The sequence below is a fragment of the Dicentrarchus labrax genome, unplaced genomic scaffold (assembly GCF_905237075.1).
Source record: "Dicentrarchus labrax unplaced genomic scaffold, dlabrax2021, whole genome shotgun sequence".
In the NCBI taxonomy this organism is placed as follows: domain Eukaryota; kingdom Metazoa; phylum Chordata; class Actinopteri; family Moronidae; genus Dicentrarchus; species Dicentrarchus labrax.
The window spans coordinates 3,295,104-3,307,232 of record NW_026136724.1 but is presented as its reverse complement, the minus strand read 5'-3'; the positions used below and the strand labels follow the sequence as shown (position 1 = coordinate 3,307,232).

General features: G+C 40.2%; 1 protein-coding gene across 1 annotated transcript in view; it reads left to right on the top strand.

Annotated features, from left to right (window-relative positions):
- tmtc1 (transmembrane O-mannosyltransferase targeting cadherins 1) overlaps positions 1-12,129 on the top strand; it is a 141,572-nt gene that overhangs the window by 87,314 nt on the left and 42,129 nt on the right. The window contains exon 7 of the mRNA XM_051391690.1: positions 1,414-1,603. Coding sequence (XP_051247650.1) covers positions 1,414-1,603 — 190 coding nt within the window. The remainder of the gene's footprint in view (positions 1-1,413; positions 1,604-12,129) is intronic.

The window sequence follows — 12,129 nt, the reverse complement described above, 5'->3', positions numbered from 1 at the left end:
AGCCCATTTGCAACCCTGTCTCCTAGAAATGACCTTAGTACTAAATTGTTTTCTGTTACTTTGCAATGAAAAAACTTAATTACTGTCTAGATTATGTTCAGAGGCAACGTTTGAATGAAGTGCTAGATTTGTGAACGGCACTGTCACAGGACGGCGGGTGTACAGAGTGTAGCACTTTCACCATAGATGGGGTTCCCTAGACTTAGGACCGATCTGATCCAGTATCGTATTGGGTTCCAATACTGGCCTAATTCTCATATTTGATATCGGACTGACATCACAGATCCACGTACCTATCCAGAATCCATAGTCTGATGGATTTATGATAGTAATTATATAATAATGCCCTTTTAAGCCCATTGCCAAAATCTTGTAGTACAAGATATCCAGTAGTCCCCATATTTTTTTGCCTCCCAGAATTCTATGATATAGACTTACAGACCATGAAACCATGATCTGCAGACTGTCTGCAAAAGAGTGAGATAGCAACAGTTGGCCTTAGTTTTGGATATATTTTAGTCTTGAAACACAGAAAAGTAAGACATAAACTTCTAATGTGTGTAAAGCGGACATTCCGAGGGATGGAAGTTGTGTTGCATCCTACAATACAAATTAAGCATCTGCAAAAGGTATTTTAATATCCCATTCCAAGTATTGGAATTGGATCGCAACTGAAAAAAAGTTGATTGTGCATATTTAGGGATCAGATACTGACTCTTGTCTGTGGTTAAGCATTAGGCAGTCTGTGATTTCTTCAATGCACTTAGGGGCTAGCATGAATTTTTAACAATGAAAGGTCACAAGAAAATGTTTGTGTGTGTGTGTTTGTGCTGTTGGGCATCCTGAAGTACTCTTAAGTTGCCCATATCTCTTCCTGTCCTTTATTCAGTTCTCCTCTTTTGTCCTTCACTCGTCCTGTTTGTTGGACCAGACCAAGAGCTTCTCTGTCTTGCCCTGCCCTAGCTGTACAAACTGAAGTAGACACGTAGCTGCCACGCTGTGCCCAGATCAATACTCCAGACAGCCACGCAGTACCCAGTGAGAGAAATGTTGAGAAAGGGAGAGGAAAAAGGCGATGACGGCAAAATCAAAAGCAGTGGCAACACGACTCAGGCTTTTAGCATTCAATACACTCTGTGACTTGGCACAGGCTTATTTGATTGGGCTCTAAATGTCAGGTTAGAAAATTACTCCCAATCAATACTTAACCTTGGACAACCTTCTGTTCATTTTATCCTCAGGTAAAATGCCAATCACTTTAGTATTTAGATAAACAAGATGATTATAGTGATTGATTGAAATTCTGATAAGGTTTGACAATGGGATAGCGTCACTGAATTACATTTTTCTCTTTCTCCTCTTTCTTCCCCCCTCTGTTTCACCTCCATCTGCCTCACATCTATCTTCTCCCAGGATTTTGACCTATTCTTACCTGCTGTCCTTCAACGCCTGGCTGCTGCTGGCCCCCATCGTGCTGTGTTACGACTGGCAGGTGGGAAGTATTCCCCTGGTGGAGTCGCTGGGCGACGTGCGCAACGTAGCCACCGTGCTGCTCGCCGTGGTGATGGTCGCGCTCTGCCTGCACTGCGCCCTCTCACTGCAGGTAAGAGCAAATAAGTGACAGGTACCTGGGAAGTGCCTGAGACTGCATTTGCATGAACTCTGTTTCCTCCTGATGCTTCTCGGCCCTCATTATGTCATACATCTGCATCATTTGAGTAGTTGGAAGAGCTGGTAACATCCCAGAGGTAACAAGGTTAAAATAAAATGAAAAATTTGAAATGCAGTAGATTTCTTCAGTCCAATTACCTACTTCCCACACTTAACTCCAGAGTATGAGGATAAAGAAATTTTATTTAGTTATCCAGGGCTCCCAAAGGATGACCCCCAATGATTATCAGCTCTCTAACCCTTTGTCTGACACCATCAGGACAAACATAACAAACACTTTGTTCTATCAAAGAAAGAATGGATTTTCAAGCATTCACACATTTTCATATAAAGATGGCAATGACCATCACAAACAGAAACTAACATTCATACACATTGATACACTAGTGCATAGTGGATGACCTGTCTACTTCCTGAGCCAGAGCTGCCCCAAGAGGGCGTTATTTTGGTGCCCCCCTGACCTCTCCTCTTGCAACATCATCAGGCCAAAATGTCCACCTGTGCATAAGAAATATTTAAAGCTAACCAGAAGGATGCCAGGAAATTTGATAAGCACATTCATGCTTAAAATTGATGAACCCGTATAAATGTAATGACTGCATGTCCTTTACTCTAGCAGCACCCATAGGACAAACATTTTAAACCACTGTGCAGCATTCTGGTGTCTTATTAGCTTTCAAAGTCGTGGGCGTATAAAGGCCTTGTTACACAGGTGTCTTTGAAAAGTACCAGGTCTTCGAATCTTAGTAATATAGGGACTACTTGTTGAACCAGTAAGTATACTTCTGTAACTGGTAAGCTAACCACTAATATGCAAGCCAGCCAAGGTAGCGCTAGCCAGTCTTAATAGTTCTCTGAGCTTCTGTCCATCTTTTGTGTCGTCCTGTGTCGTTTATTCCCCCATGACATTTTGTTCTTAGGTTTGTACATAACTTTATACAATAAATGGTTATTGAAGGTGGAAACACAGCAAGCTAACAAGCTTGCTAACTGGCAGTTAGCATCTGCTAACTTGGCCGCTAATAGTTTATTCAAAAGATGTATTTGTACTATCAGCTCCTGTCTCATAATTGACTGCAAGCCATGTCGCTTTTGTTCAGTTAATGCTGTTAAATAAAAGGACGTGGATGGTGGAACACTGCTAATTAGCTACAACAGCTTCAAGGGCTGCCATCTAAAAGTCAGTGACTCAAGTCAGACCCAGACTCAGACATGTTGTCAGTCGAATCAGACGTTCTGTTTATCTGTGTCTTTGTACGCAGGAGCAACAGCATGGCAGGCTGTAAACAACAGAGTCTTGTCTCAAAATGACAATAACTAGAAAACTAACTGTGATGGAAAAGCTGATGGAAAGATAGGGGTAATGGAAACGGAGGGTAAGAGACTCTACCGTGGTGAACTATGAGCTGGTTGGAATTTTTTTATTTCTATACGTGGAAATCTGACATTTTCACATGACAGATGATGAACGAAGGCATTAAAGCATGAAACCTATGTAGACTGATATAGGAGTTGAGTGTGGGGCAGCTGCTCTGCAGGTGCACTGAACTGGGCAGTGGAGGGAATCGTGTATTTCTCATATTTTTTTGCTAAGGGGTATTGAAGAAGCATGAGTAGTTGTGCAGTTTTTATTAAAACAAAACAATTCTATAAATTGATAAAAACCATGGTCCACAAGCACATGACAAATTAAAGGTCCAGTGTGTAACATTGAGGAGGATCTATTGTCAGAAATAGAATGCAATATGCATAGGTATGTTTTCATTACTCTACAATCACCTGAAAATAGGAATAGTTTCGAAGCCATTTATATCTACAGGGTCGCCTTCCATGGAGACCGTCATGTTGAACCACCATATTTCTACAGTAGCCAAGAAGGCACAAACCAAACATTGGCTCTAGATAGGGAGCTGCCTTTTTCATGACCACCTTGATTTTTCCTTTGCACTTATGGAGTGCGAGGAAGTAATTTGCAACTACACCACTAGATGCCACTAAATCCTACACACTGGACCTTTAATAGTCGAAATCCTGGTAATATCTTTCTCTATTTTGGAATCTCTGGCTCTACCTCAAAGGTCAGCAATTTTAAGACAGCTTGCCATTGGTCAGCCGTACAAAATTTTGCCGTTAAATGCTGGTGTGAGTCTGAAGCAACAACCCCAACACACTCCAAAGTTTTGTTTATGACAATGACACATTTGACTTCTCAGTTCAAATACCTTTTGACTGTATAAACCACAATGCTTAGAGATAATTTGTGACGTTTTACAGAGACAGTCTTTGACTGTAAGAGTTATAACAGCTAATCCTTTCTCCGTGTACCATAATGAGTCTTTTTGAGTGTTCCACGAAAGAGCACAATGTGTGCTCAAGGAGCAGTTAATCAGTACACTTTCAGATCCCAGTTGGACTCTTAATTAGTCCTTCATTAAAGGCAAGGGTGCTGAAAAGGTCAGCCCAGTCAAGCCTCTGTATGCTAAAAACACACAGACATAACATCAGTTAGACAAATCAATTGGTTTCAGTTCTAGAATTGCTGCCATTTCCAACAAAAATGAAAATTTTAAAGGTTAAAAAAAAGATACTAGGTATTTGTGTACTTGGTTATAGAAAGGCACAATATTACCCTGGGCTGTGTGCACACTTCAGACACACTCAAACACTCACACATATGTTATATGTTTTCATCTAGTCACCAAAGTTTTGGGCATGACACAAACAAGCACATATTATATAAACCTCATCCTTGTTACTTTATGTTTTGGAGCCAGGCTCATCTAATGCACCTCCTGTTACTGTGGAGACAGACCTTGCTCTGTGGAAAGTGTGTGTTTGTTTATATATACAGTGTGCATTTTCCAAAGGTGTGTTGACAGTGGGGAGGATGTTTTCACTCTCTCAATCAGCACCAGCTTTTTGTAATACCTCTTGTCCTCCCATAGTGCTTTACAGTCATATTTCTCATTCCCAGAATGCCTCTCTGTCTTACATTTCAGATGATATTTGGTTCAAGGAGTCTTTATTGAACTGTGCTGCAGCAGTTTCAGGGAGAAAACATTCCTCAAACAGAATGTTTCTTGGCAAAAAATATCAGTTAGTCACACTAAATGCTGCCAGGTGTTGCTGCTACTTTCTTCTCTGGCTGTTCCGAAGAACTGTATTCATATTTGGTACCCTTTTTTTACGCAATGAAAAAGTCACGACTCTGCTTATGCGCCTTGCACTCTGAGAAGTCAAAATATTCCAAATAATTTTCTTTTCATCTATCAGTGCTAGAGCAGGAGAGGGAGTCGAATCATTTTATTTGCCCAGAACATTTTGTACCTGAAAATTGTTCCCTAAAATTAACTGATCTTAAGAGCAGCAGGCAGCTCCTACCTATGCTGCCTCAGGAGCAGAGCTCTGACATAAAACATCATTTAAAGCGTCGATGTAACCCTAACAGAGTGCTGCAGGGAAGACGTATTGTTGTAGTCCAACCCGGAAGTTAGCATCGTCCTTCGTCCATCGTCACCCTCCTGCGAGACAAAGCCAATGGGCTTTTCCCATTGGGCTTTGGATTATTGCAGAAAATAAACTTGGTTGCATAACTTCAACATCACTACCACTAACGTATAGACACAACAAGGCTGGACTAGTGAGTAGATAAGTCTCTGTGTTTTAATATCACTGAAGACCTCTGTAGTCTAATTTAGCCACTTGTTAGCAACCGCCCTATATGTCCATGATGACTGATTTATAAAGAGCAATTTTATACACAATTTTGGCTTGAATACGCCCCCTTCACCTTTTAAACAATGCTGCAGCTGCATGATATGGTTAAAATGGCATATTGCAATATGATAACACAATAAGTGTGGGAATCACAAGTGTGATTATCACTAAAAAAAATATCAATATATGATGATGTGACATTTGTTGGGGTCCGTACCAAACAAACATGTTTTCTTATATCTGGAGGACACGATGTATAGGTCATGGCATCAGCACTACAGCACTTCATTATAATGGTGTTTGTCACACAGGTTACCTTCATCAAGCAAATTGTAGTTTCTGTGATTTGGATATTACACTCGAAAACATTCCGATTAATTGTGCATCCCTAGGACAAAGGCTGGCTAGGTGTTTCTCCCTGCTTCCAGTCATTTCTAAACTAGGCTAATCTCTTCCTCCCTCTAGGTTCATACCGAAGACACAGAACATAGAAAATGACATTTGTATTGATCTTATTTACTGTAACTCTTAGCAAGAAAGCAAGAAAGTGTATTGACCAAATGTTTTCCTCCATTATTTTAAAATGTGGTGGCTCTCCAGAATGCAAAGGCTGCATATTTCTGCATTAAAGTTTTACCAGGAAATAATTTAATTAGTTAGTGGCTACAATTTGAGTTTAGTTATCAACATGATGTGTGGTCTGGATTTCATAAACTGGACAAATATCACACACATACAGATGAAAGATCTATCAGACTCGCTGGGTGACAGGTTGTATATTAGACTTTTGGTTTAATTAAGCACTAAAATACATTTTAAATCAATTTACCATAATGTGATATTACTTTTTTTAGATTTTAGTTTATTATTTGTTGGAATGGGCAGAAAAAATAATTTGAATTTTTTTTAATGCAAATGATTTATAAATGGATGCTAATGATTTATGAGTGCATTTAGAATATAAATCCACCATAATATTTGGAACATAATTGCGTTCTGAAAGGCTGCAGTAAATTATTTGAATACTTCTTCCACTACTGCTGGTTTCAATCACCTGTAATACAGACGCAGTGTTAGATCCTCGGTTAGCAGTCACTGAAAGTGACAGACCCGTGTCTTCAAAAGCTAAAGTTGGAACATGCATAGTAAAACAGTGGTGACTTTTAAAAACGATAGGACGTTGCCATTTCCAGATCCCTAGTGCTTATTTAGTAAGTACAAATATGCTGTTCAACACTACATCAGATAAGTGTAATTAGTAAGGACATCTGGATTTGTGGAGTTTCATGTCAAACGCTCTCTCTGTGTAGGCATTAGAATCTGACCTATAATTGTAGCACCCACTTTAGGCCAGTCTGACTTATTTGTAAGGTAGAGCTGCACAGTTTGAAGTGAATCAGATGTGTTATCTGGCAGATTTTTTGTTAACCTAACACCAACGTTAGATCCATTAGTGTCAAAGCAGACTCTGTTCAGATTTGAATGAAACTGAACAAAAAAGAAGTGATTTTTCTGTCGCTGTTCATCCAGTTCCTGTGTGTGACGGGCTGATGTGTCCAGTTTCATTCTGAGGCGTTTGGGTCATGCAGAGCCTGTAGCAGCACTGAGAGCAACACCACCAACACGGAGTCTCTCTGGAAAGATATTCTGTATTTTATGACTGTATGAGAGCTGCAGGATAGGAGAAAAGTGTGTGATGGTTTTTGTTTAAATGTTAATAGTACTGCTAATATTGTTTTTTGTTGCATGTGCATAAGAGAGAGAGAGGTAGACAGAGAAGGAAATTCATTTGAATGGTGTCTATAGAGTTTTTATAGTACCCACACTTTGTCTTCTCTTTGCTGGTGATATTGTGATTTAAATCAGTCTCACACTCACACTCTACCTTCCTCACACTCATGCAGCTGTCAGTATGAATATGTTCCCCTGACCCTTGCGATCTTCGCTCGCTGCAGTCCCATTCTGAATAAAGCGCACACTGCTGACCCCACTGCGACCTCAGGAAGTAATTTGCGTTCCAGCGTGCCCCTTCCTGCCCTCTCCCTCGACCCAACGACATGATTGACATGGCGTTAACGACCAGCGCAAGTCTCGGTGGATGGATCCTAACTTCCTTCCTGCTTTAAAGCAAGGTTGCACTTTAAATGGAGCTTCATTTTGGTCCACAACACTCAGTGGAAAACACACATAGAATGTGCTCAGCAAAATGGAAGTCTTTGACCTGCTGGATCTCTCTCTCACACACACACACACACACACACACACACACATAGAATTATGTTTGGAAACTGTCTCAAGGGAGAAATGCACTGAATGGATTTTGCAGTAATTTCCACATAGTCAAGGATTATATGGCCATTGTCTGTGTGTATGGTCAGTATGTGTCTATCTTATCTTTTCCTGTTTATGTTTCCGTCCAGTCCTGTGAAGCCGTTGTCAGTGTGTCTGTGCCTGTGTGTGGATGTTTTAGTGCCAGCGGTCAGTTTTTGCAAGTATGTATGTGTGTGTGTGTGTGTGTGATGCCCGGCCATCTGTGGTTCTGGCTAGCCTCTCCAGTGTGGGTGGCAGGTCTTCATTCAGTTTCTGTCTTCTTTTCCTGGATAGTCCTGCTGGGTCCACTCGCAGAGGTCTGGAGATAACTCCTGGAAAATTAGAATCAGTTCTTTAGAAGTCCTTAGACAGCCATTCTGTTGGATGTGAGGTTGAAAACACTCCCCTATGGAAATAACACCTCGGATTGGATTTCTGTTTTTTGGGTAGAAACAAATTGTCCCTGTGGCACCATTTTATTGGTAATAGTAGCCAGCTGTGTGGTCTTTCCTAACCAATGCTTGGACTGTGTAGAATTTGTATGTGATTGTAGTAGGGTTGGACAATACAATGGTATATTCCAGGAGAATGTTGTAAATCAATGTGTAGGACTGAGTTATGGCAATATTTCTTTTAATGATTTTTGCTTTAATGTGATAAGTACACAAACTCACCACCATAAATTGTCAAATTAGTATGGGCCATCCTGGTGGCTCAGAGATTTAAAGGTCCAGTGTGTAATAATAATAACCTTAATAATTTTATTTGTAAAGAACCTTTCAAGCTTAAGCAGAAAGTGCTTTCCCGATGAAAACATATACAGAACAAAAATTACCATCAGGAACCGAAAAGTCAGAAAATTTCCACAGCATAACAGAGTCATGTGATACTCAATAATCTGTTGCTCTAAATTGCATTTTTTAAACAGAAACACTGTTTTCATTCACTAATTAATTGCAGTCAGTTCTACTGCAGTTTTTTAATCACTTCCTGCACAGATGTTTCACATTAAAGGCCTTCCAGCAGTGCAAACGGCATAATCCATAGCCCCTGGCTTCCTAGACTTTTAAAATCTGAAGGAAGTGACTCTCTCTTTGACAGTAGCTTAACTTCAAATAAAAGAATGGCAAAGTAGATGAGTGCTGTGAAGTTTTGCTGCCAGATTTGCTGTCTGACACGGCATCATTCTTGATACCACCACCGTATGGCACCAAAATAAGGAGTTTTCATATTTTACATGCAGTGCAAATATAATCCCTTAATGTCTGTGGGCTTGGTGAGTTGAAGTTTCGGCTATATGAGATTAGAACCAAGTCTTATTATAGATAGGGCAACATCCTTCAAAGGATTTGGCCTATGAAGATATTGCTCAGAGCACAGAGGCCAATAGGCTTTAATAAGTTTACAGAAGATTTACCATACTCATTGTGAGCCTAGACTAGAATTAAACAAATTATGCCATAGAAATTGAGGCACAGTACAAATTCCTGCAAACGAATACACTGGTTGTGCCACCTCAAAATTTAGGAGACTGCATTTTGCTGACATTGGATGAGCCTTTGGAATGGGACAGCCATGTTGAGCTGTTGTGTTTGAAATGAGGACTTTGTAGACAATAGCCCCTGAAATGGGCAGAACTCTCCTGGGACAAAAGCACAGCCTCCTCACACTGAAGAGTATGTTGGATGCAGATAACACAATTCTTATCCAGTTTTGAAATAGGGTTTCACCACTCACTTAGGGAGAAAATTCCATAAGCAAACATATTCACAGCAGAAGATTAGAAACTAGCATCACACCTGATGTTGGTAACATCTTGTTACAAGAAGGAGTTGTTTACCACCTTTACCTTTCTTTCTTTCTCACACACACCCATCTCTGGCGTTTGTGTGTTTAGTTATATATTGGAAGACACAAAAAAGGCTGAGACAGTTCAAGAAGCATTTTGTTCAGCTCAGCTCTCCTTGCTGTCTCTTCAAATAGTGTGACTTCAAAATAAAGTGTGATTGTTAAAATTGTATGTACTGTATATTTGAAATTATTGGTGTGAATGCAGCACATGCAGTCAGGCATGTAAAGTACAGCTATACCAGCCAAGAGTCCAGACAAGATTGCCACAATGCTTAAAGGACTACCAGTTACAGTGCTGTATGCAGGGGGAAGCTGAAGTGATGAAAGAGAATAAAGACAGAAAAATGAAGAAAATAAATCAAAGTGGAGCAGAGGATCAAAAGACCAGAGAAAATAATGAGAGAACAAAAAGATTTAAAGACATGCAAAGGAAGAAAAGTGGAAGGGAGCTAAGAAAAGATGAGGAAGAGAGAGTAGTCTGATGCCAGGCAATTAGGATGGTAGCCAGCAATTAGAAGTAACAACCCTCCAACTCCACTGGAAACCACAGTGATGGCGTCTTTGTTTCATTATTTTCATTGCAAGTGATGAGTTAACCACAAATTTGGCTCAGTAGACAGTCACAGGCGGCATCAATTAGTAGAAATCAAAATTAATTCACAGTGGATTGGCTTTCAACCAAGTTGAAAAATGATTTCCCCCCTTGGGGTAGGGATTAATTCCCTGTCCCAAGTGAAGGACTTCAGTAACTTTGCGGTTTTGCTCATGAATCAAGGTTGAAAGGCAAGATTGACAGAATGATGGTGCTGCATCGTTATCAACTCTGTACCGGACTTTAGTAATGAAGAGGGAGCGTAGCCTGAAGCTCTCGATATACTAGTCGATCTACATTCCAATTTTCACCTATGGTTATGAGCTTTTAGTTGTGACCAAAATAATTTTCCTTTGCAGGTAATTGATTTCCCCCCTATAGAGACAAGTTTAGGGGCTCAGGGGTTGGAGTAGAAGCAGTGCTTCATACTGAAAGGAGCCAGTTGATGTGGTTTGTGCATCTGATTTCTCCTGGACTCTACTCTATCGAGGTATTCCAGCCATGTCCAACTTGGGCAGACCCGGAAACCTCAGAAGAGACCCAAGTGTCCCATGTAAATGGTAAATGGTAAATGGACCTGTACTTGTACAGCGCCTTTCTAGTCTTCTGACCACTCAAAGTGCTTTTACACTACATGCCACATTCACCCTTTCACACACATTCACTCAGTGATGGCAAAGCCCATCGAACAGAAACTAATGCATTCATGCACATTCACACACTGATGCACAGAATCACACACACATTGATAGACGCATGACGCAAATTGGAGTTGACGGGAAGATGACAGAAACTAGATAAGGAACAGAGAGACTAAGTAATGGACAGAGGAAAAGATAATGAACAGATAAGCAAGTGGAAATCAATAGACCGAAATAAACTTATACTAACGGAAACTAATAGAGGAACAGAAAACTGACAACAATACAAGTAAAGACAAGACAATTGCTTGAGAAGATAGATATATTAAGAAACGATTCATAAAACTGACAGTATGAGAGAATACCTTTTTGATTGTAATCGTAGGGACAGGGAACTTCAACCAGTCAGATCAATGAACCATATAACGTAGTCAACCTCTTACTGAAGACAGTCGGGAGAAGAGAGAAAACATCTTTTCCATGGAGAAAACCTGTCAGTTCTGTTCTTTGTTTTTCTTTCAATGAAGAAATACTCTCCCTTCTGATAGAACTGATGCTAGCAGCATCTATGCTAACCTCTTTAGCAGCCGCCATTGTTGTTTTTGACCAATCAGTCCTTCTCACACACACTTAGCATTAAACCATGCCTGTGGTGAGGGTTAGGGTCGTAGCTGCCAGTAGTTCCTCATTGGACGCTGATTGGTCCAAACCACTGTGGTTGGACACAAGTGCATAGCTTGAAGCCTGGCAAAATGGATTGTCACGAGATTTCATGATCTTGTGAGTCCAGCTGCCCTTACAAGGTTAGACATTCACCCTACTCTATTAATTTATTGTGGTTTGACAAATTCGTACCTAAAATGTATGTTTTATTTTTTCATAAAATATTAATGATATAATAAACTAAAAATAAACTACAAATATTCAAATCGACCACTGCAGACACTACATGTGGTTTTGTTGTGGCACTCTGTAGCCACCATGTATGACTCAATAGACAATAAATGCACAAAGGGAATTTAGAAGCAGTTTTACTGTAGCTAAGGGAGTTTGTATTTGTTCATCTGTCGATAATATCGGTACACTATTACCCCATCAACAATTATAATAAGTGCGCTGCAGTTTGTTTGAGCGGATAATGCTCAGCCTGTTTGCAGTCTGCTGTCGTATCACTAACTCTGTGTGTGCATTACTGTCTGTGAGATTACTGTAGGTCCATTGACTATGACTCCAGCAGTAATTCTCTGTTTATGTTTGTAGATGTTCATAATGTTTATGGCAGTACCAGTGTCTGATGATATCAGCGTACAGCAGTGTTTTTGTGTTCTTCTCTGTGTAATTTTCAGG